The following is a 19,723-nucleotide window of genomic DNA, read 5'->3' on the forward strand; positions in this document are numbered from 1 at the left end:
CGGGCGTGCTTGCTTTGCGGCCCGCCACGTTTCGTACGCGCGCAGGGGCCCCGGCCGCGCCGGCGCTGCGCGGCGGGTCGGTCGGGCAGGGCGGCCTCCCCCTCCCTGTCGGCTCCTCTGCGCTCCCGTTGGAAACAAGGAGCGGCCCCGGCTCCGCAGCGCTCCTGGGCGGGTGGAGTCGCCCCCAGGCGGCGGTGCTGGTTCCGGGGGGGGGCCTTGTCCCTTTGAAGTCCGCTGTCGCGCCGGTTGTGGTGCCATCGTGGCTGCTCCGAGTTACAGATGTGTGGGGAGCCCTCCAACGAACCTGACGGTCTGAAAGGGAAAGCGGGATATCTCCATCGTGTTATCCCAAAGTTTCACCTAGAAATTCAGCTCTAGCACTGACTTAGAGTTTATTTCCTCACCTGTCACCCAGATCTTTCCCTTGCGAAACAAGAGGCTGATGGAAATTGGCGGGGAGGTGCTGTATGCAAGAAATGGGACTCCCCCTGGATTTTTGTGGGGGGAGCCACGGCAGGGCATGCTGCCACCACGCCCCCAGCTGAGCAACAGGGCCCTGCACACAAGATTGGGCCTGCATGTGGGGTTGGTTCATGGGCCCCATCCATCATGTGGCCCGGGACCTGGCACACGGGGTTGGACCCAGCAGGTGGCCCTGGACCCAGGCTTGGTTGGGCCATGGCTGGATCCTGCATGCTGCGTCCAAGTCGACCTGCAGCCGCAGACCCATCGTGCCAGAGGGAGCAGTGAGCAGGTCAGGTTGCACGCCTTGTCCAGTGTGCAGGGCTGGCAGCCGGCTCAGGAGCACAGTCCTATTCTGCACAAATCCAAGGCTGCTGGGAGGCAACTCCCAGGAGCCCCCAGTTACTCCATCACGTGCCCCAACTCCCCAAATCCAGACCTTCAAGATCCTCAGCATCCTGCCCCCTGTTCTGCAGAAGTCCAGGGGGATAGGCTCCCTAGTTGCTGGTATTGAGATACTTACTGAAGGTAAGAACTTGTTTCTTCGTGCTGCCTTTTCAAAATCAGGACGTGCCTAATATCTTGGGGCAAATTATATGAGAGAAAGTACATTATTTTATGTGGTGTACTTGCTAGGTTGCATACCACTGGTTCCTATAAAATCACACAGAACGTCCTGCAGCCACTTCCCTTTGAATTTAAGGTGAGATTTAACTGCAAATCATTTTCCCTGGTGAAACTCAGATTGCAAAAAGTGACTTCTGTTCATTTATTCAAGGAGTTAAAAAAAAAAAAATTCTGGGGTTAGTGACATGTTTGCATTAATGTGAAATAGGCAGATCACCTTGAAGGGAGCCCTTGGTAGGCTATCAGAAAGTGTTTGGGGTACAAAATTCAGGAAGAGTGCTAGGTGGAAGCAGGTCTTTTCATCCAGCGATTAAATTTGTTCTGCTAAATAATATTTAAATATCAATATTGATTTAAAATTAAATGAGTCAATGTGTTGTGAAAGGATTTATTTGTCAGGGAAAGATATTTAGCTAGTAGTAGTGTTAAATTAACTTGCAATCTAAAAGGTAAAGAAGAAAAGAAGGTTACTTGATACATCCAAGTAAATAAAAAAATATTCAAACTGCTGCTTTGATGAAATTATAACTCTAAGTAGAAGCTGTATTACTGAGCATAACTGAAACTTGTTTGATTTATATGGATGTTTAAGCAAGCGCTCTTTTTGTATGGCAGTAATTTCCCCCATATTGTGAATTCACTTTTGAACCATTTTTTGTTTCAAGAGTACTATATTTTTCACATGTAGCACACCTCTATATATAGTATCCACCTATATTATAATATAGTATACTGTATATACTAATCCACCTATGATTTTTTTTGAAGGGGAGGCTGAAGGAAAAAAATCTTTGATCTAGGTCAGTGGCAGCACCTCAGTCCTGCACACCAGGTTCCATCTGAGCCATGGCATTTAATGCTGCTACTGCTCTGCTCCTACTCCCTTCCCCACTACATTTCTGGATCCATTTGGGTCCTTTTTCCTCACATATAATGTGCACCCCAATTTTCCCCAGATGGTTTTTGGGGAAAAGGTATGGTTTCTATGTGAGAAAATACAGTAATAATCGGTATATTGAATTTTTTGTCTATACAAGCAGTAGTTGCGGGGCCCAGTCCTGTTCTGCCAATAATCAAGGGGGTAGGTTGAAAAGAGAGAGCCACATTACCCACCTCCTAAGATTTAGGATTCGGATTTAACAGAGTTGCTTCTTTTAGATTAATGGCTATAACTTGCAAACACTAACTTGTTTTGAAGTCCATGGGAGACTGATGTGAGCTAGGATTTTCAGGAATGGGCGCTGCGTTACAACCTTGGGCATCACTTGGTGATAATGAATTATTGTTCAGCTGCTGTATCAGATTAATAATCTGTGAGACTTGTGCATCACTGGGTACAGCAAAATAATAGCAGTGTATGCTGAGGGAACGTCTCCCAGTGGAGTCTGTCACTTGGGTGTCGTGCTTGGCCTGGGGGTTGATAAGTTGCTCTGGTAGCTCAGATTTTGCCAGTGCACTTTGTGGCTCTTTCTGCTTTACTTGGCAACCTCAGGTTGGGAGTGGGAGGTATTCTGCAACCTATATATGCTAGATGGCACTACCAGTTTCTCCTTATAATTGTGCATTAAAGTCTAAAATGGCGGCGGTTTTATGAGTCAAAATATCAGCTTCAATTATTTTATTTAACTTTCTTCCTTAGGTATTTGCATCTCTTGCTACAGGGCCCAGGCAAAATAATGCCACGTTCTATGAAATACGTACCTATGATGTTAAACCGGCGAAGATGAAAGAGTTTGTGGAAATGGTCGATAAATACATCCACCTTCGTGCAGCTCATTCAGAGCTGATAGGATTCTGGACTGTGGAGTTTGGGGCAATGAATAAAGCCATCCATATTTGGAAGTTTGGTATGAGTGGTGTTTCTTCATGCTGCCCTGGTTTTGTCTGCCCTGTACAGTAGACAGATAAAGGAGAATATTTCCCATGGATATCATTTCTGTTTTTGACTGTAAACAAACAATTGATAGGAAAGACTAGCTCCTGTACAGTCTGCTGAGAGCAGATACTTGCAGAGTTCAGGTGAGGCATTTAAACATCTCTCTGCGTGCCAGTTTTAGTGGATGTATGCAAATGCAAGCCACACAGACTGTTTAATGTTAATTCTAGTTTAGGGAGGCAAGCTTCTTTGAGTAGATGTGATATCTTTTATTAGACCAACTGAGTCATTGGGGAAAAAGCTCTTTGCAAGCTTTTGGGCTCAATCAGGCATAGGGAGTATCTGCTGTTATGAGATCTCCAAGGAATGAGAGAAGCTAAAAGTGTGACAGGATGTCAGTGAGAATGTAAATAGGTAGAAATTAGGAAAACAATGGGAAGGGTGGAGAGACAAAGAGGAAAAAATGCCAGAGGTAACTAAGGGAGACTGTACTGTGGTTGAGTTCTGCAAGGTAGAAAAGAGGTAGTCTTGGGGGGGAAAAAAAATCTACCATAGACACTAATTTGGGGCCAGATTCTGTACCATGGATGTCAGTATTAATTCTAACATTGATTGCAATAAAAGAACAGTTGGGTTGTTAGTAACTTTAGTGCATTTTATATAGTTGTCCTTCTTTGGTCAGGCTAGGATGTAGATTCTCCTCCTGCCTCTCTTTGGATTTAATCCATATTTGTGTGCTTGGAGTCATTGTCCTACTGGACAGTATTCTAGGGCTAGCTGAGTCTCCCATCCTGTAAATAGAAACAGATTCCATTTTGCAGAATTTCTTGTTCTCTTTTTAATTAATTATTTAAAAGGATTTTTTTAGGTTACCCACTAAGAAATGTTTTCAGGGAAGCATAAGTAAAAAAAAAAAATGTTACTTCCTGTCCAGTTCGTTCCCTAACCATATTCAAATACGGCTTTGTATCATCCCGTATTTTTCCCCTGTGCACTCAATTTTTGTTTCATTTCCTTTTATTAGTTAAAATTTATTCATTGTATTTTCTGCTATTATCATACCAAGATATCATTTCTTATTCTTCATTTATGTGTGGTTTTTTCCTTAAATTCTTGAAAAATCTTTGCATAAACAGTTTTATGCAAGCTATTAAATTGAAAGGAGAACGTAGGGTCATTTTAGAGCCCTTCAGATTGAGTGGAAGATTTAATTGGGTCATTTTATGCTTTTACTTTTTAAAAAACAGGAAAGATTTAATTTTTAATATTTGATTACATTTCATATAACCAAGTGAAATGTACTTAAAGGTAAATAAAGAGGAGATTATAAAATGAAGAGACAGCAGCAAACTTTATAAAGGCTATATTACTGATCACTTTTTTTTTCTTTACCTTTTTCTTTTTTGTTTCAGTAGCCAAATATCTAACAATAGCTAGGGAAAACATATGCATGTATATAAAAATCACTACTGGTCTTAAAGCTATTAGAAGTCATGGTAACTTAGAAACTGTTGTAAATCTTGTTTTGAGTCTGATAAGAATCTTGCTTGGAAAATTGGTTTGACCTGACACTGTTCTAACATTGAGTGGCAAAGAGATATCTGCAAAATATGATTAAACTCCACCAAACTGGTTTTGACTTAATAAGTCATTTTAAAGAAATGACCCCTATTTGAAATATGACTCCTAAGCAGTTTTCCTCCTTGTAACCATTTTATTTAATTACATTTGGTATGACATGGAGGCTGAATATAATCAAGACATAATTTCTTTCCCTTTCTTACAGATAATTTTGCTCACAGAGCAGCTGTTCGGAAAGCCATAGCCAATGATAAAGAATGGCAAGAAAAATTCATCTCTCCTGTTCTGCCCTTCTTGGAAAAACAGCACAATGAAATTGCATACTTAGTTCCCTGGTGTGAGCTTGGGAAGCCTCCACAAGAAGGGGGTGAGCATTGCTGAAAGCTGCTAATGTTGATTCAATAATGAGAAATGGTTTAATGTTTAAACCGAGTGCTATATCACGTAAAAGCCCAGCAGAAAGCTTTATAGGGACTTTCTTCTACAAGAATGTAAATGAGGCAGACTACAGTATTGCTTCCTTTCTAGGTGTGTGCACTTTCATATCTGAAGAAAGTCATGGAGCTAACCTAGAGTACAGTTTCAGAGAAACTCATGGCAAGAACTAATATGAGTGGAGGCCAATATCTTGCCCAATATGATAGGGAAGGAATCTGAAAATTGGATGGTTGGAGACCAACACTTGCCTAGGATGATTTGGATAGGAATGGCCTTACCTTGAATAAGAGGGTTGGAATAGATGACCTGCTGAGGTCTCCTCCAGCCCTACTTTGCCATGATTCTGTGCAATTCTCTGTTCAGCTGAGGTAGTTTGAACTGCAGAGGGGTGCTTAATTAACTTGGCATTGGTTTGTTTTTTTTGTTTTTTATTGTGATCCAAATCCCACAATCCTCTTTGAGATGTTGGATCCTACAGCCTATTGGGGCATTTTTTTGTTTAACAGCCAAAAATGCTTGGGACTTTCTGTACTAAGTCAGGGGTATCAAAGCTACCAGCCCATAGGGCCCTGTCATCCAGTCCTCCACCTGTGGGTCTCGGATCAACCTTTTGTCCTACATGCAGACTTATGCTTGCCGGCCCCACGTGCTGTGTGTGGTGCATAGGGCTGGTCTGGCATGGTCTGTACATAGCACAGGTTGAAGCCACAGCACGCAGGGTCAGTCTGGGACATGCACTGCATAAGATGCTTGGGGCCAGCCCAAGGCATGCTCTGCATGCAGAACCTGTGCCAGACCAGCCCTGTATGCTGGATCTCAGGCCTGTCTGGATTGGGTTTACAGACTAGTTGTGCATGCTGGATCCAGCTTACAGGGCTGGTATTGCATAGGCACCACATGTTACATCTTGGACCAACCCCATGTGCTGCACAGGGCTCAGGTCAGCACATGCTGCACATGTTGCACGGGACCAGTCTGGGGCATACACTATATGTGAAACCTGCATTGGGCCAGCCCTGCGCACTGGATCTGGACTGGTCCAGATTGGACTCACAGACAGGCACCGCTTGCCAGATCCAGTGTGCAGGAGCGGTCCAGCACGGGTGCCACAGGCAATGCACGTTCCAGACCAGACCCATACACCGTATACAGTACGTGCCCTGGAACTTGCCATGTGCCATGCACAGGTCTGGGGCTGGCACATGCTGCATGTAGTGTGTTGGTCCGCGACTGGCACTGCGTGCGGCACATGCACCAAATCAGCCCTGGACACAGGATCCAACACATAGTGCTGGTCTAGGCCCAGTCTGGCATACAGACCAGCTGTGCTCTCCTCATGTAGCCCATGGACCCAGATGAATTTGACATCTTTGTTCTAAGTGAATTGTAGCTGTGACAAGAGCCCTCCAACCTGGAGAATCCGAGTGTTCATTTTGCATTTCTTTTTTGTATTTTTCTGCCAGGGGTATACGAGATGGTTACATTCCAGATGAAACCTGGTGGACCAGCTGTGTGGGGTCAGGCATTTAGAGCTGCTATCAGTACTCACATCAATACAGGCTACACTAAACTGATCGGTGTTTTCCACACAGAATATGGGCTACTGAATACAGGTACAGCATTAGACAGCTTCCAATACAGATATGGGCACAGAGAGGTAAACGCATTCCCTGCATTCTTACCTAATGTGGGTTGTCTGGTAGGGGAAGAATATGGACCTGTATGTCCTTGTAGGGCACAGAGCTCATCTTATATACGTCTGTTGTCAGCTACCCCTCACTACCATCCCCGCTCAAAACCTGTTCTCACCTAAGGTAGCATGGCTCCGTGATCCAGATAAGCAGGAGGAAAGTAAAATTATCTGAACTCCTGTTTTTGTTCAGCCACAGCTTTGGAGTTTGAATTTGGATCTGGGGCCCATTATGTGGCTTTAACATATTTAGAACCACTTGGGTCTGTCTCTGACTACGCTTGTCCAGAGCCAAATATCCAAGATACAGTTACTGAGCACTGAAATCATACCAATAGGGAGTTCTTGTTACTGCACATGTACCTTGAACCAGGGTGCTGTGGGGAATTGTAATGCAATATGCATGTCACAGAACTAAGACCTGAAATTTTAAAGGAGATGTATTTATGCAAGTAAGAATATGGCCAAAGCTTATTTCCAGATTGATAGAGACCTCTCAAACGGTCAGTGACCATATGTAGTGGTTGCCTGGTCATTGTCCTTTTTTTGTTTTGTTTTTTTTTTAATGATTCCAGAGCAAAGCTGTGTCCCTGAATTCAGTTTTACATGGTATCTACAGACCTTAAAAACTTGGGTGCTGAGAGAGAGGTTTTCAAATGCAATGAAATGAGCTGATGAAAAGTATGCAGAAGGGTTGTCTGCTAGTTTGCTTGTCTTGTGAATTGGTGCAGGATTCCAGAACAATAGAGAGGGCCTTCAGGAATCAAGTCTCTCTCATTCTTGTTTCCCTAGTTCACGTTATGTGGTGGAATGAGAATCCAGACAGCCGGGCAGCAGGAAGGCATTATGCACATGAGGATGCCAGAGTGGTAGCAGCTGGTGAGCGAGGGCTGGTTTTGGCATGTCTAAAGATAGTTTGTAGTACTGTCCACCTAGGATCTCTGTCTTGTTTTAACTAATTGTGTGTTTAATTTCAGTGCGGGAAAGTGTCAGATTCCTGGAGTCCCAGAGAAGTATGCTCCTGATTCCTTTGCCATGTTCACCGTTGAAATAGCTTTTACCAACTGCTGTAATGACTGCAGAACAAAATGCTGTAAGAAAGCATTTGAAGATTGATCTCTGTGCTAATGTAATCTGGGCAAATACTCTTCAGTTGACAGTTATGTGGGCTAATCCCTCTCATTGTTAAATAGTAATTTTTTCTCTTCATTTATCTCTAGGCTGTCCAGGCTCCAATAAAAATTCAGCCTCTGCCCCACATGGGAGAGAACCTTTCTGCAAACTTTTCCTACTGTCTACTAATCCTACAACTTGTATCCAAAGCTCATCACTGTGCTGCTGAAATTTTGACCTGAGGGCTGCAGCCATCTGCACAGCATGCTTTGCTGCATCTTTCAATGACCAACTATGGGTCTAAGAAGAAGTCCTAGGTGCCTTGCAACCCAGATTGCAGTCAAGACCGTAAACCTTACTGGTGTGTCTGCTTGTATTGTTAAAAAAAAACAGATTGCTGTGATTATAGCTGAGAAGTCTTGCAGTAAAGTTGGTTAAGTGGTGTTTTACATGCATGTTTAAGCAGTGTTCACCCTTTTTACCTCTTGAAATACTGCTTTGCAGTCTCTGTCTCTTTCCATTTTGGGTCCAGTGAAATCTGTTCAGTTCCTCATCAATAATGTATTTCATAGATCATGGAAACATTTTAATACTTATTCAATATGCATAAATTGGTTATGAATTAAAATCGAAGTGGTTCATGTATGCATTGAATCAAGAGAGACATGCCTACATTTTTTCAAAAATGATTTGTTCCACTGTAACACTTTAAAACTTTAATAAAATAGTATACAGCACACATTTTTAGTGTTTTCAAAGTATGTAACTTGCTAGTCTGGGACTCCCCTTGTCTTCTTCAGCCACAAGGTTATAAAATCTCTTCTATGAATGCAGTATTCTGGAGGCTGTGCATCCTGGCCATAGGTAACCTTGATAGTTTTCAGCCAGCTAGTAACATGGCCCTTAACTTATTGGAGGTGGTCAGTGACCATTCAGATTCAAGCAGAGCTGACAGAAGTCCTCCCCCCCCACCCCGGTCAGTTGCTGAGCCATGGGGGCACTGGGGGACCGAATTACTTGGTTTGCCGCCAAGAACATAGAGGGCCACCCTGCACTCCAGTGGGATGGTCCGTGCACCCCAGCATTGCAGCATTCACAAGCCGTGCTGGTACCTGGAGGTACGTAGAAATAACTTCTAAAGCTGTGTCTATGTCCGAATCGCTGCTTCTCCAAATCAGCATCAAATCTTCGGATTCGGGCAAATCGGATCGGGGACAGTGATCTGAATCAACGAATCGAATTGCTGTCCCTGATTCAGGCCGAATCTGAGTTGGAATTGCATAGGGCCCGTTTCACACCCCCCCTATTCATTGCTCACTTCAAGTTACATTTATGGTTGAGAGTATGCTGTATGGATGGAATCTGATTAAATTTCCCAGCTACTATAACTTGTATCTCTTTAAATATATCTTCATTCTGTGGGCTACATAGAAGAAATCTGCAGTGTTCTTAGGAGGATGGTAGATTTAAGTCCAGTCCCTGGAGGCATCTGTTTAATCAGGCTTTGAACTGATCCTACTGTGTGCTATATTACCTTGCTAGTATCTATTCTTTACCTCTCTGACCTGAAACAAACTAACTGGAAGGATTAAGTTTTAGTAAAGTAAAGTAAGAGGCCAAAATGGCACAGAGCTGTAATGAAACTTCCCTGCTTTCTTATTTTAATTTGAGTGAAGCTCTAAAATTTACATAAAGTCTGTAGGAAAGGAAGAATCAAAGTCTTTAGAGACCACAGTTCAGATATAAAATCTTCCTAGAAACACACTATTCATTGTAATTCACACTCAAATGACCCTGGGATTGTTATATGCACATGGACTCTGAACAGGAATCCAGACTGCTTTTTAATTAAGTTGAGAAATGAAAGGTGGAAAGAGGGAGTTAGAAACTCTGCTGATGTTTGAGATTTAAAAACCCCTAGTCTCACCTTATTTCAGTGTGAAATGAAAAAAGAAAAAGCTATAAACTGGTTGCTCCTAGTTGGGGGTAGAGAATGAGAACTGTCAGATACTTTTAAACCAAATTTCCTATCAGCAATCAGACTTTTTATTATACTCAAATCAGAGTACTTAAATTCAGGGAAGGAGACAAGACCCTGTGCTTGATAACTACTTGTTTTCCAAGTCCCTGTTATGGAGAGGCCCTCTTCAGCCTGTTGCATCAGGTCCAGTCTAGGTCCATGGATACTGTCTGTACTGCCAGAGCAGCCAAGCACTGAACCTGTGAGCTGCTGGAGAAGAACTTGAAGGTAAACCTTGGCACAGACCTTGGGTGTTTGCTTGGGACAGATAAGATGACTGGCTCTGGATGCAGGAAGAGCAGTGGACATGATATACCTCGACTTCAGAAGTCATTATTGACTCCAAGAGCAACTTGGGCCGACAATGTGAGGACATGGTCAGGAAGGCTAACCACACCTTGTCATGCACCCACAGATGCATCTTGAGCAGGTCCAAGGTGGTGAACCTCCCCCTCTATGCGACACTAGTCAGGCCACAGTTGGAGTACTACATCCAGTTCTGGGCACCACACTTCAGGAGGGAGGTGGACAGCATGGAGAGTGTCCAGAGGAGGGCCACTCGCATGATCAGGGGGCAGCAGGGCAGGCCGTATGAGGAGAGGCTACAGGACCTGAACCTGTTCAGCCTTTGCAAGAGAAGGCTGAGAGGGGATCTGGTGGCCGTCTACAAACTGGCCAAGGGGACCATCAGGCAATGGGAGAGTCCCTGTTCCCTCGAGCGCTACTGGGAGTAACAAGGAATAACGGCCATAAGTTGACTGGAGTAGATTCAGACTAAACATCAGGAGGCACTACTTCACCGTCAGGGTGGCTAAGATCTGGAACCAACTTCCAAGGGAAGTGGTGCTTGCTCCTACTCTGGGGCTCTTTAAAAGGAGGCTAGATAATCACCTAGCTGTCCTTTCCTGTCCATGGCAGGGGGTTGGACTTAATATTCTGCTCAGGTCCCTTCTGACCCTAGCAACTATGAAACTATCCCTCCTGCCCTCCCTTGGGGGTCTCCACAGCTTAGCGGGCAGGACCCGGTGATGCTGTAAGCCCTGCATTGCCATGGTCTCTTGCCTAGTAGTACTGTTGGTTCCTATATGGACAAGCAGGAAGGTGTACTGGTCTGAGGCATGAGTTGGACCAAGGTCACTGATGCTCCTCCAACCTGCCTTTCTGGCCACCAAGAAACACCCATGCATTTGAAACCCGAGGAGGCCATTCCTGGGTGGAAGCCAGACTTGAACTCGCCTCTTCTCCCACCCAGACTTGCAGGCAATCACTAGGCTACAAAGAGCTGAAGCCCTTAAGGTTAAAGGTGCAGCCCCTTGGTTTTAAGGAAAAAGCAAGCAGGGATCCAGGGGTTTGGCTGCACTTGGTCGTGAGGTGTGAGGTGCAGAGGCAGGTCTCAAGCCCAGGGTGTTAGCAGGCTCTGCCTGCTAAACTATTGCCAAGGGGCTAGTGACCTGCCTCTGACTCTGCCCCACGGCGAGCTAGATGTGTTCCAGGGAAGTAACTCAGGACACAGGTTCTGCTTGATGCTACAACTTGGCTCACCTTGACTGCTGCTTTGGGCAGGATTCACAACTGTCTGTAACATTAAGGAGACTCCATAGAAAGCAGGGGTTTGGGGGGAACTGCACCTCAAGCTGCTGACAGGCAAAACTTGTGACATGGGTGACACTGTGTGTGTTAAGGCGCAGCAGGGTGAAAGCTGCAGGGATATTAGCCCCTGCTGTGGCCACAAAGCCTGCCAGCTGTCAAGGATAGGTGCAGGGGAAGGTTCTGGGGTCCTGCACCTCTAGCTGCTGACAGGCAAAACTCGTGACATAGGTTGCTTGTGGGACTGTGTCCGTCTTGGGGCAACTGATCAACTGTATTGGTTATTTCCTTTCCTTAGTGTATGGTTTTGTAGGTATTAATCATTGCTAATTAACTGGCTGCATTAGCTAGGTACTGTGTATTGAGCTGGTCTCTGAGTGATCATGATTGATTGGTAACTGGTAACACAATAGCTTAGCAGCCAGGCATACAGTAGTGTCTCCCCTTCCCCCCACACTTCCATGCCCCAAGAAAGACACAGTTGCACAAGCACTCATGTCACAAGTTTTGCCTGTCAGCAGTTAGAGGTGCAGTTCCCCCCCCCAACCCCTCCACCTGTCTTCTTGAAACTTGGCAGGCTTTGTGGCTTCACCAGGGGCTACCACCCCTGCAGTTTTCACCCCCACATACACGACATGAGTTTTGCTTTCAAGAATTTGGGGTGCAGTTCCCCCTGAACCGCTGCACTGACATTATTGAAACTTGGCAGGCTTCATGCTCTCAGCAGACACTACCACCCCTGCAAGTTTAATCCAAATCAGACAAAAAACAAAGTTATAGATAGTTCATTGATTCCCCATTATACCCTATGGCCGGATCTCCGAAGTAGCTCCGAAGCTTCAGCCGGATCGAAGCAGGAACCCAGTCCAGAGCTTTGAATCGAATTGCTGGCATCCGAAGTGGCCGGATCCGAAGCCCCAGATTGAATAGCTGCCTACTCACACAGGCCCATTATTCATTATAAACATTCAATCCTCAGCTCCCTTATTTAGCTAAGAGTGCTGGCTTAAATTAAAATTAAAATTAAATTTCCCTTAAAAAGGGAAATTAGTTGTCGACACATATTAGTAACTTGCTGTGCCATTAGGACTGAAGTTTTCTAACTCAGGCTCATGGATTTTAACCACTCAAATCAATGTCCTACTATTTAAAAAACAAAACACTGTCACTGAAATTGGAGAAGGGTAAGGATCAAGGTGGGGTGGGCCAGTACTACATTCTTAAAAGTATGTCCCTTGTCTGCACCCATCCTGGTTCCTATTCTAATCCCTAAATCCACCCAAACTCTGCAGGACAGGACTCAAACCTGGCATTTTTAAAGACATGGGTGGGTGTTTGCATTGTAGTGAAACTCTTCCCAAGCCAGGAACAGCAGACTACAGTGCAGCTCAACAGTAAATGCAAATCAGTGAAACTTATGTAGACCAACAGTACTGTTATCGCTTTATTTTTTTTATTTAATACAAGGTAATCAAAATGCCTTTTTAATACTTCACATAAACAGTTATTAGCAAATACAAATATATATACTTTTTGCTTCAACTGAAAATGTCCATTGAAGGATTTAACTTAGAAATTTCTGTTGTGAAATCTCTAGATTTTGCAAAGTTACTAGATATTCCAGTGCAAAAATAGATCCCATTACAGACAGCATAAAGTGCTTGGAATGAAGGACCAACTCTATCTCCTGGGAGAGGAGAAGCAAAAACACCCACAACTTTATCCTGGGGAAAATATAACATGTAGAGTCCTAGCTGAAATACAATTAGGGAAGCAACAATTTATTAACAGCACAACAAGTGGTAACATTGTTTTAAATCAGTAAAATGCCCTCAGTGTAATCTATTATTAGAGCTGTTCACAGTCGTAACACATGTGGCACTTGGGAACATTTCAGCTGACACCCAGCTAGAAGGGCAGGAAAAAAATCAACTGAAATAACTTCAGTGAGCAGCTGACTGAGCAGCACGTGAGAACTGCAATGTCTGTATGCCATGTAGATCAAAACAGAACAAAAAAGCCTTGCCACATTTATGGTTTTGCCAGGGACTGAAAAGCTGTCAGACAATTTGGCTATCCTCAGTATTTAGCACAACTCTTCTTTGTGTCACAGAATCCAGGTTATGCATCAGTTTACTAATGCTACAATAGCAGTAGGGTTCTTCAAGACTCCTTTTTGGCAGGGTTAAGAGAGAGAATCACATAGTAAATACCCTTGGTGTGGCATATGAACCAGTACAGCAAGAAACTGCAACCATTTATATGGACCTAAATGCAAATACTTCCACCCTTGCCTTTTGGCCCCAATTCCCACTGAACTCACCAGTAAGACACCATGGCTGGACTGAATCCATAACTTCAGTTGTTCCTGGTCAGATTGTGACTTAATGCCAACTGCAGCAGTGGTTTTTAGTGGTGTTAATACAGCATATGTTCCTTATTCATATGATGAAGGATTGGGCCTACTATTTCTGTAAAGTGCAGTGTATATTAATCTCCTAGCTCCTTTGTGGGGATGTTTTAGGGCAGTCTCAAACTGAGTCCTTGTGGGTATGCTATGAGAAGTGAGGTATGCCTTCTACTTCTCTCCTCTCCCCCTTTAAAACAGTATTTTACACTTAAAAAATATAACGCACTATGAAAAAGGCACTTTGGCAGAGCCAAGATTAGGTCTTATTTTATGCCAGGGCAGGATACAGTGAGGACAATGCTAAGAAATTAGCATTTTATGTATTAAATTGAAGTTGTCAATGATCCCAAACGTATGTGGAAAAATCACATTACCTAATGGTGCTAGGTAGTGTGTTTCAGTTTCTGTCACTTCTCATATGTCTTAAAAGATTCTGGGGGAATTCCAGAAAAACATCTAACCAGTAAACTACTCTTCTGGTACATGAGCACAACGAGCTAAAACAGAACTTCTGCATGTGCTAACAGGATAGGCTCAGCAAAGGACACAAGGCACATGAATGAGACCAGTCAGTAGCACCGCTCACACGCTGTAAGTTAAACCTGTTCCTGAACCTAGGCCTAACTGTTGAAACAAGCCTAAGGTGCCTGCTGAATGCATTACTGGAAACATGTTCCTCATGCCCTAGAGAGAACTCCGGTTTAGCAACAGGACAGTCAGCCATTCTCACCATTAAAAAAAAATTCTTGCTCTGGGAAGGTCTGAGTCTCAGAATATCAATGGATATCCCAATGACTAGCTGTTCACGGGAAACTTTTAAAAAGGTGCTTTTTCCCCACAAACAAGAGCTAGGGATCAGATAATAACTAAAACACGTTATTACAGAATATTACAGAAGCTGAAACAGTAATCATGTCATCTCCACATAGGAAAATCTGAGGTGAACTTAGAGTAACTGACCCCAGGGATCACGGTAACTGCTAGAACACAAAACCTGGAACTTGCACAGATTTCATTACATATCTATAACAAAACTAGCACTGAAAAGAGACAAAGCATAAACACAGTGATGCAGGCATAATGTAACAAACTACACTATGGCTACACAGATCAGATGGAAGCATTTTCATACCTTAATCTTGCTATCTATTTACGGTCATAAATAATACTGTTTAAAAAAAAATCTACATCTCTTCTGGTTTTAGTTTAACTGGTTTGGTAAAGCCAGAATTGGCAACACATTTTTGCTAAGCAATAACAACTTTAGATGCTGGGTACCTTTCTGATACCAAGCAGGCATGAAAGGGCAGATAGTGCACATCAGAACAACAGGCAATTTGCTCATGGCACTAGCAGCATATGCAGCCAGTGAGACTGCGGCTGTGGTCTAGTCCCTAGTTTTGCTTCTCATCCACTGCTCTCCACCAGGTGCTCGTGGAGCTGCTGCAGTACTTTAAAAAGGAATGGGAAAGCACTTGTTTACAAAAACCCCAGGTAAGAAGTAGGTGATTGGTCACAATGCTGGTGGGACAGTCCCCTGCCTTTTGCAAAGGTTGGAGTTTTGCAAGCTGCCATCCACTGCAGCAGATGGCAAAGGATGGGCTAGTGAATCCATGTCTACCATCTAAGTACAGTATTGCTTTGCAGCCTATGTTTATCACTGATTGACCAACACAAACCTTGAAAGAGGAGCTAATCAGATGTGTTTTTCACAAAATAAGGCCATGGCACTGGGGCGTTTGGTGACTTCTGGTCACTGGCTGTTTTGGTGCATTCATTGCCAGCAATGGATGCAGCACCAGGGAATTTACACTCCTGACATGAAAAATGATTGAAAGAGTAAATGTGCATGCCAAAAATATATCAATAAATAATCACTGGCCATGATTCCTCAATGAGCTATGGTTGCAACCCTAGTAAAAAAAAATTAAAAGATGGGTAAGAACAGTATGGTTGAAAGCCCACGGCCTCCAGTGGGTGCCATACTACAGTTTCACAGAGTTAGGCTGTAATAAATGAGATTCAAGTCTTTCACTTGAGAACAGTACAACAAGGCAACGACTCTGGGAGGCACCGCCTCTGTAATGGAATTTTTGTTTTCATTGCATTGAATTGCATTGCATTGAATGGTTATCAGTAGAGAGTCCAGTTTGTTTCTTTCCTCCCGTGTTTCCCCTTGGGAATATCCTATCCCATGCAAAGGAAGGCTGCTTTTCTCTTTTGCTTGTCTGGTCCTTGCAGACACAGTGGCTCACACATAACTTTCTTTCACCTTCTCATCTTGCAGAAAGGAATTTAGCTTTGCAACATCCACAACAGTCTGGTGTTTGTGCAATGACAAGTCCTTTGTGTGGTCATCATCACTTTGGTCCTTGGCAAAGTTTACAAATACCTGCAAGAGAAAAGGAGGGCCAATGGTCCCTTTTGAGTTCTGCTTTGTACAGGATACTTTACAGGATCCATGTTTACCATGGATTTATTTCTACTTTTATTGAAATAAGGGGAAAAGTTCTCCCTTTAGCTTCAGTGGCATGATGGCTGGGCCCCCCAGCATCCACCTCCCTTTTTAGAAAGGAAAAAAAGTCTGAGGTGGGGGGATCTCAAGCCTAAAAACTTGGCTACCTTCTCAGTTGCTCTGTCACCTCCATGCACTGTGTTGGCTTCACCTGTCTGAAAGGTACTTTGGAACAAACTCTCCTTTCAGCCCAAACCCACTCCATGTCCTCTCTTCCAACCTCTGGTCTCTCTTTTTGCCTTTCAGCCTTCTCTCCCACTGGCCCTAAGTCCTGGAACAGGCCTCTTGCTGCCTCTGCCAAGAATCTTTGAAAACTCTTTCCTAGAGAAATCTTTCCCTACAGACCGCTGTTCCTTTCTAGGAAGTTTATTCAGGGATTCTTGTACTGAGAAAAGAATTTGGCTCACAGCTTATGGGAAACTTACTTGGTCAAGTGTAGTCTGAGAAACGGAGTAGTCTTCTATGTGAAGTCTCTTTTTGTTCTGAGACAAGACACTGAATATCCTGGCCAGGGAGGATGGCGAGGACGGGAGCTGGTACTGAAGCATGTTTCGATGCTTCTCCTTTAGAACACTGCCTGGGAACGCAAGCCCGAAGAAGTCCTGCACAGGCGTCAGGTCGGGGTTTGCTCCCGCTATCCGCACGATGATGGTGTAGCCATCTCCAAACCTGAAAGCAGAGTGGGAAACACAGGAGGGTGGGCAAGCTGCTTTCCAAGAACAGGAGGCACTCAAAATACAGGGCCATCTCCTGAAGCCTGAAAAGCAACAAAACTGGGGGCAGAGTAGTTGAGGGGGCTTACAACAGCTGCAGAGGGATGAGTTGGAGCCTCACTCTGGACTTGGGTGACAGCAGCCTTCAGTCAATCCAGCTGTAAATGGGCATGTGGTTATTTAGGCTGGGGAGTCAAAGACAGCAGCTGGATGTGCTGCTGTCCACACCATTCCTGTGTGTGCCACTGGCTATGGAAAATGGTGTCCAGTGGGCTGTTCAGCTAAGGCTGGCCTTTGACTTGGAAAAGCAACAGGAGTAACACAGTAGGAGAAAGATCAACTCTTCACCCAATAGCTGAGAACACAACAGAATACAGGCTACTCCCCTTACAGTTCTGTGGCAGAAGCAAATTAAAGGCAGTCACCTGTTCTTCAGATGCTGGACGCTTCCCAGACACCTGAACCGCCCATTGACCATAATTGCCATTCGAGTACACAGGGCTTCACATTCTTCCATGCTGCAGGCAAACAAAACAACATTTAGCCCCGGACAAGGCAAACACTTACTGAGATCACCCATCTGTATTTGCAGAAACAGCAACTTAACTGAAAATGAACCTAGACCCCATCAAAGCAGACCAACGCAAGTAGACACACTGCTATAATGAGCACTACATGCCTGTGAGATGTCAGCACCACTGATCTGCCCTCCTTGATGACACTCAGAGCACAGTTCCAAAGGAAGCGTCGTGCTTTGGGATCCATTCCTGTGGTTGGCTCATCCTGCAGATGACATTTGATAAATCAAGTTATGTAGTAGCCCACTACTGATACACATTGTAATCCTGTAGAAAGTAACTGAGTGGAGAAGAGGAAAATGGCAGTGAAGCCTTTTCCTTTTCTTTTTAAAATTTAAAAGTGTGATACTTCCACCCCATAATTGAAGTTAGGGGGAAAATTTTTTAGATCTGCTCTATAAATGGTCCCAAACTGGGGAAAAAATGTTGTGAAGATTGTTGTCCTTCCTCCTCTCAGATTATGAAAATCTGAAATTTCACCAAATTTCAAAATATCACAGGACACTTAGCTACTGAAACCAGCTAAGGCAGAATGGGTAGCCCTTTTTCTTCATCTGTTATAGATTACATACTGTATTCACTCAACTATAATATGATCCCCTTATAATTAAATTCTATACCTATAAAATTTCTAAATGTGTCATAATTTTCCAGGTATAGAATCTAACTACTGGAGGTTTGCCTTCAATTTGTCTCACTCCCACTGCTATCAGAGGGGAAAAAAAATATAGGGGGTCAGGTAGCCCCCTTGTCTGCTACCCCACCCCACTGCAACCCCTTCCCCCTCTCTTTACTGTCAGACTCTGCTGTTACTGAGCGCGTGGAAGCGAGGGGCAAATTTGAAAACACTGACCTTGACACAAACATACCTGTAGTAATTTGCATATATGCAAATTACTAGTTATCCACAGACTTAGTTCTGATGCATTTTACCTTTTTTTTAAACTGCTGCAAGTTTTAGCACAGCTACTCCATCAACACACTTTTAAGCAACATTTTTTTTTTTTACCTATTTATATACCTTTTTTTTTTTAAATTTTGTATCCGAGGCCAAATTAGTCAAAGCTAATTCCAAATCCAAGAGTCCAGAACCACAAGTGGCCCTACTACCGGCAAATATCCTCCATCCACACCTGGGGCTTCAGACATTTCCAAAACCTTTGGCGGGCATCCTACTTGCAGGCCCAAGCCCTGGGGCTTGGGATTCAGATGCCCCTGAGTTTTGCTTGCTCTTAGCCATAAGGCTCTTGGAGCAAGCAAGGGAGGAGGCTCCCATTTCCATAAACTGGGCTGAAACCCGCTGCACCTCAGTGGGTACTGAACCACACCCGGAAAGCGGTTCTCCTACAAAGCAGTTCAGGAAAGCTACTTTCTTGGACATAGATACATGGTATTTCCCCTACCAGGTTAAGAAGCCGTTGCGCTTGATCTGAGCCTTATATACAGTATACGCTATGCTAGATATTAGTCTATCTGTGATGGGCCGGCTTCAGGGATGATGCTCAAGGGCAACCAGCACGGTTTCATTAGGGGCAGGTCACGTCAGACCAACCTGATTGCCTTTTATGATCAGGTCACAAAAGCATTGGATGCAGGTGGACATAGTCTTTCTGGACTTCAGCAAGGCCTTTGACACCGTCTCCCACGCCCACCTCATTAAAAAACTAGGCGACTGTGGCATTGATGCCTACACAGTCAGATGGATTGCAGACTGGCTGAAGGGTCACACTCAGAGGGTGGTGGTGGATGGGTCATATTCGACCTGGGGACAAGTGGGCAGCGGAGTCCCCCAGGGCTCGGTCCTTGGGCCCACACTGTTCAATTTCTTTATCAGCAATTTGGATGATGGAGTGAAAAGCAACCTGTTTAAATTTGCTGATGATACCAAAATATGGGTTGAGGTGAGCACGCTAGCAGGGAGGGAAAGACTGCTGCAAGACCTGGATAGGTTACGGGGGTGGGCTAGCAAAAACAGTGTTTCAATACTGACAAGTGCAGGGTGCTGCACTTGGGCAGTAGTAACTAGCAGCACCCTTATAAGATGGGAAACTCCCTTCTTGAGAGCACGGAGGCAGAAAGGGATCTTGGAGTCATTACTGACTCCAAGATGAAC

The 19,723-nt window shown here is 44.2% G+C and overlaps 2 protein-coding genes and 1 long non-coding RNA gene across 4 annotated transcripts in view; 1 reads left to right on the forward strand and 2 right to left on the reverse strand.

The window, feature by feature from the left end:
- The first annotated feature begins 2,703 nt into the window (after positions 1–2,703).
- Positions 2,704–8,437, forward strand: NIPSNAP3A (nipsnap homolog 3A). 2 transcript variants are annotated; one of them, XM_019555312.1, is made up of 6 exons: positions 2,704–2,936; positions 4,752–4,913; positions 6,448–6,597; positions 7,467–7,553; positions 7,652–7,767; positions 7,895–8,437. In XM_019555312.1, the coding sequence occupies exons 1-5, from the start codon at positions 2,813–2,815 to the stop codon at positions 7,726–7,728; spliced, it is 600 nt and encodes a 199-aa protein (XP_019410857.1). In that variant the 5' UTR covers positions 2,704–2,812; the 3' UTR covers positions 7,729–7,767; positions 7,895–8,437. The 2 variants fall into 2 exon arrangements, with proteins under 2 accessions (XP_019410857.1, XP_019410856.1); XM_019555311.1 differs by having other exon boundaries at positions 7,652–8,437.
- On the reverse strand, positions 2,707–4,352 carry LOC109323634. Its single transcript, XR_002104705.1, has 3 exons — positions 4,268–4,352; positions 3,124–3,125; positions 2,707–2,719 (listed from the first exon to the last, which is right to left on the reverse strand). It is a non-coding gene; the product is annotated as an uncharacterized LOC109323634 (long non-coding RNA).
- Positions 8,438–12,827: 4,390 nt separating the features above from the next.
- Positions 12,828–19,723, reverse strand: part of ABCA1 (ATP binding cassette subfamily A member 1) — a 116,210-nt gene continuing 109,314 nt past the window's right edge. The window contains exons 47-50 of the mRNA XM_019554993.1: positions 17,712–17,815; positions 17,458–17,550; positions 16,745–16,988; positions 12,828–16,196 (exon numbers count right to left, since the gene is read on the reverse strand). Coding sequence (XP_019410538.1) covers positions 16,056–16,196; positions 16,745–16,988; positions 17,458–17,550; positions 17,712–17,815 — 582 coding nt within the window. The 3' untranslated portion in view covers positions 12,828–16,055. The remainder of the gene's footprint in view (positions 16,197–16,744; positions 16,989–17,457; positions 17,551–17,711; positions 17,816–19,723) is intronic.

The sequence above is a fragment of the Crocodylus porosus genome, unplaced genomic scaffold, assembly GCF_001723895.1.
Source record: "Crocodylus porosus isolate Cpor-Errol unplaced genomic scaffold, CroPor_comp1, whole genome shotgun sequence".
Classification (NCBI taxonomy): Eukaryota; Metazoa; Chordata; order Crocodylia; family Crocodylidae; genus Crocodylus; species Crocodylus porosus.

What these genes read in the sequence shown, in the direction of transcription:
- NIPSNAP3A (XM_019555311.1), top strand. Translation starts at nt 2,813, where the DNA reads ATGAAAGAGTTTGTGGAAATGGTCGATAAATACATCCACCTTCGTGCA. An exon ending in GAAGCCTCCACAAGAAGGGG is followed by an intron (nt 4,914 to 6,447) that starts GTGAGCATTGCT and finishes TTTTTCTGCCAG; the next exon opens with GGGTATACGAGATGGTTACA. An exon ending in ATATGGGCTACTGAATACAG is followed by an intron (nt 6,598 to 7,466) that starts GTACAGCATTAG and finishes TTGTTTCCCTAG; the next exon opens with TTCACGTTATGTGGTGGAAT.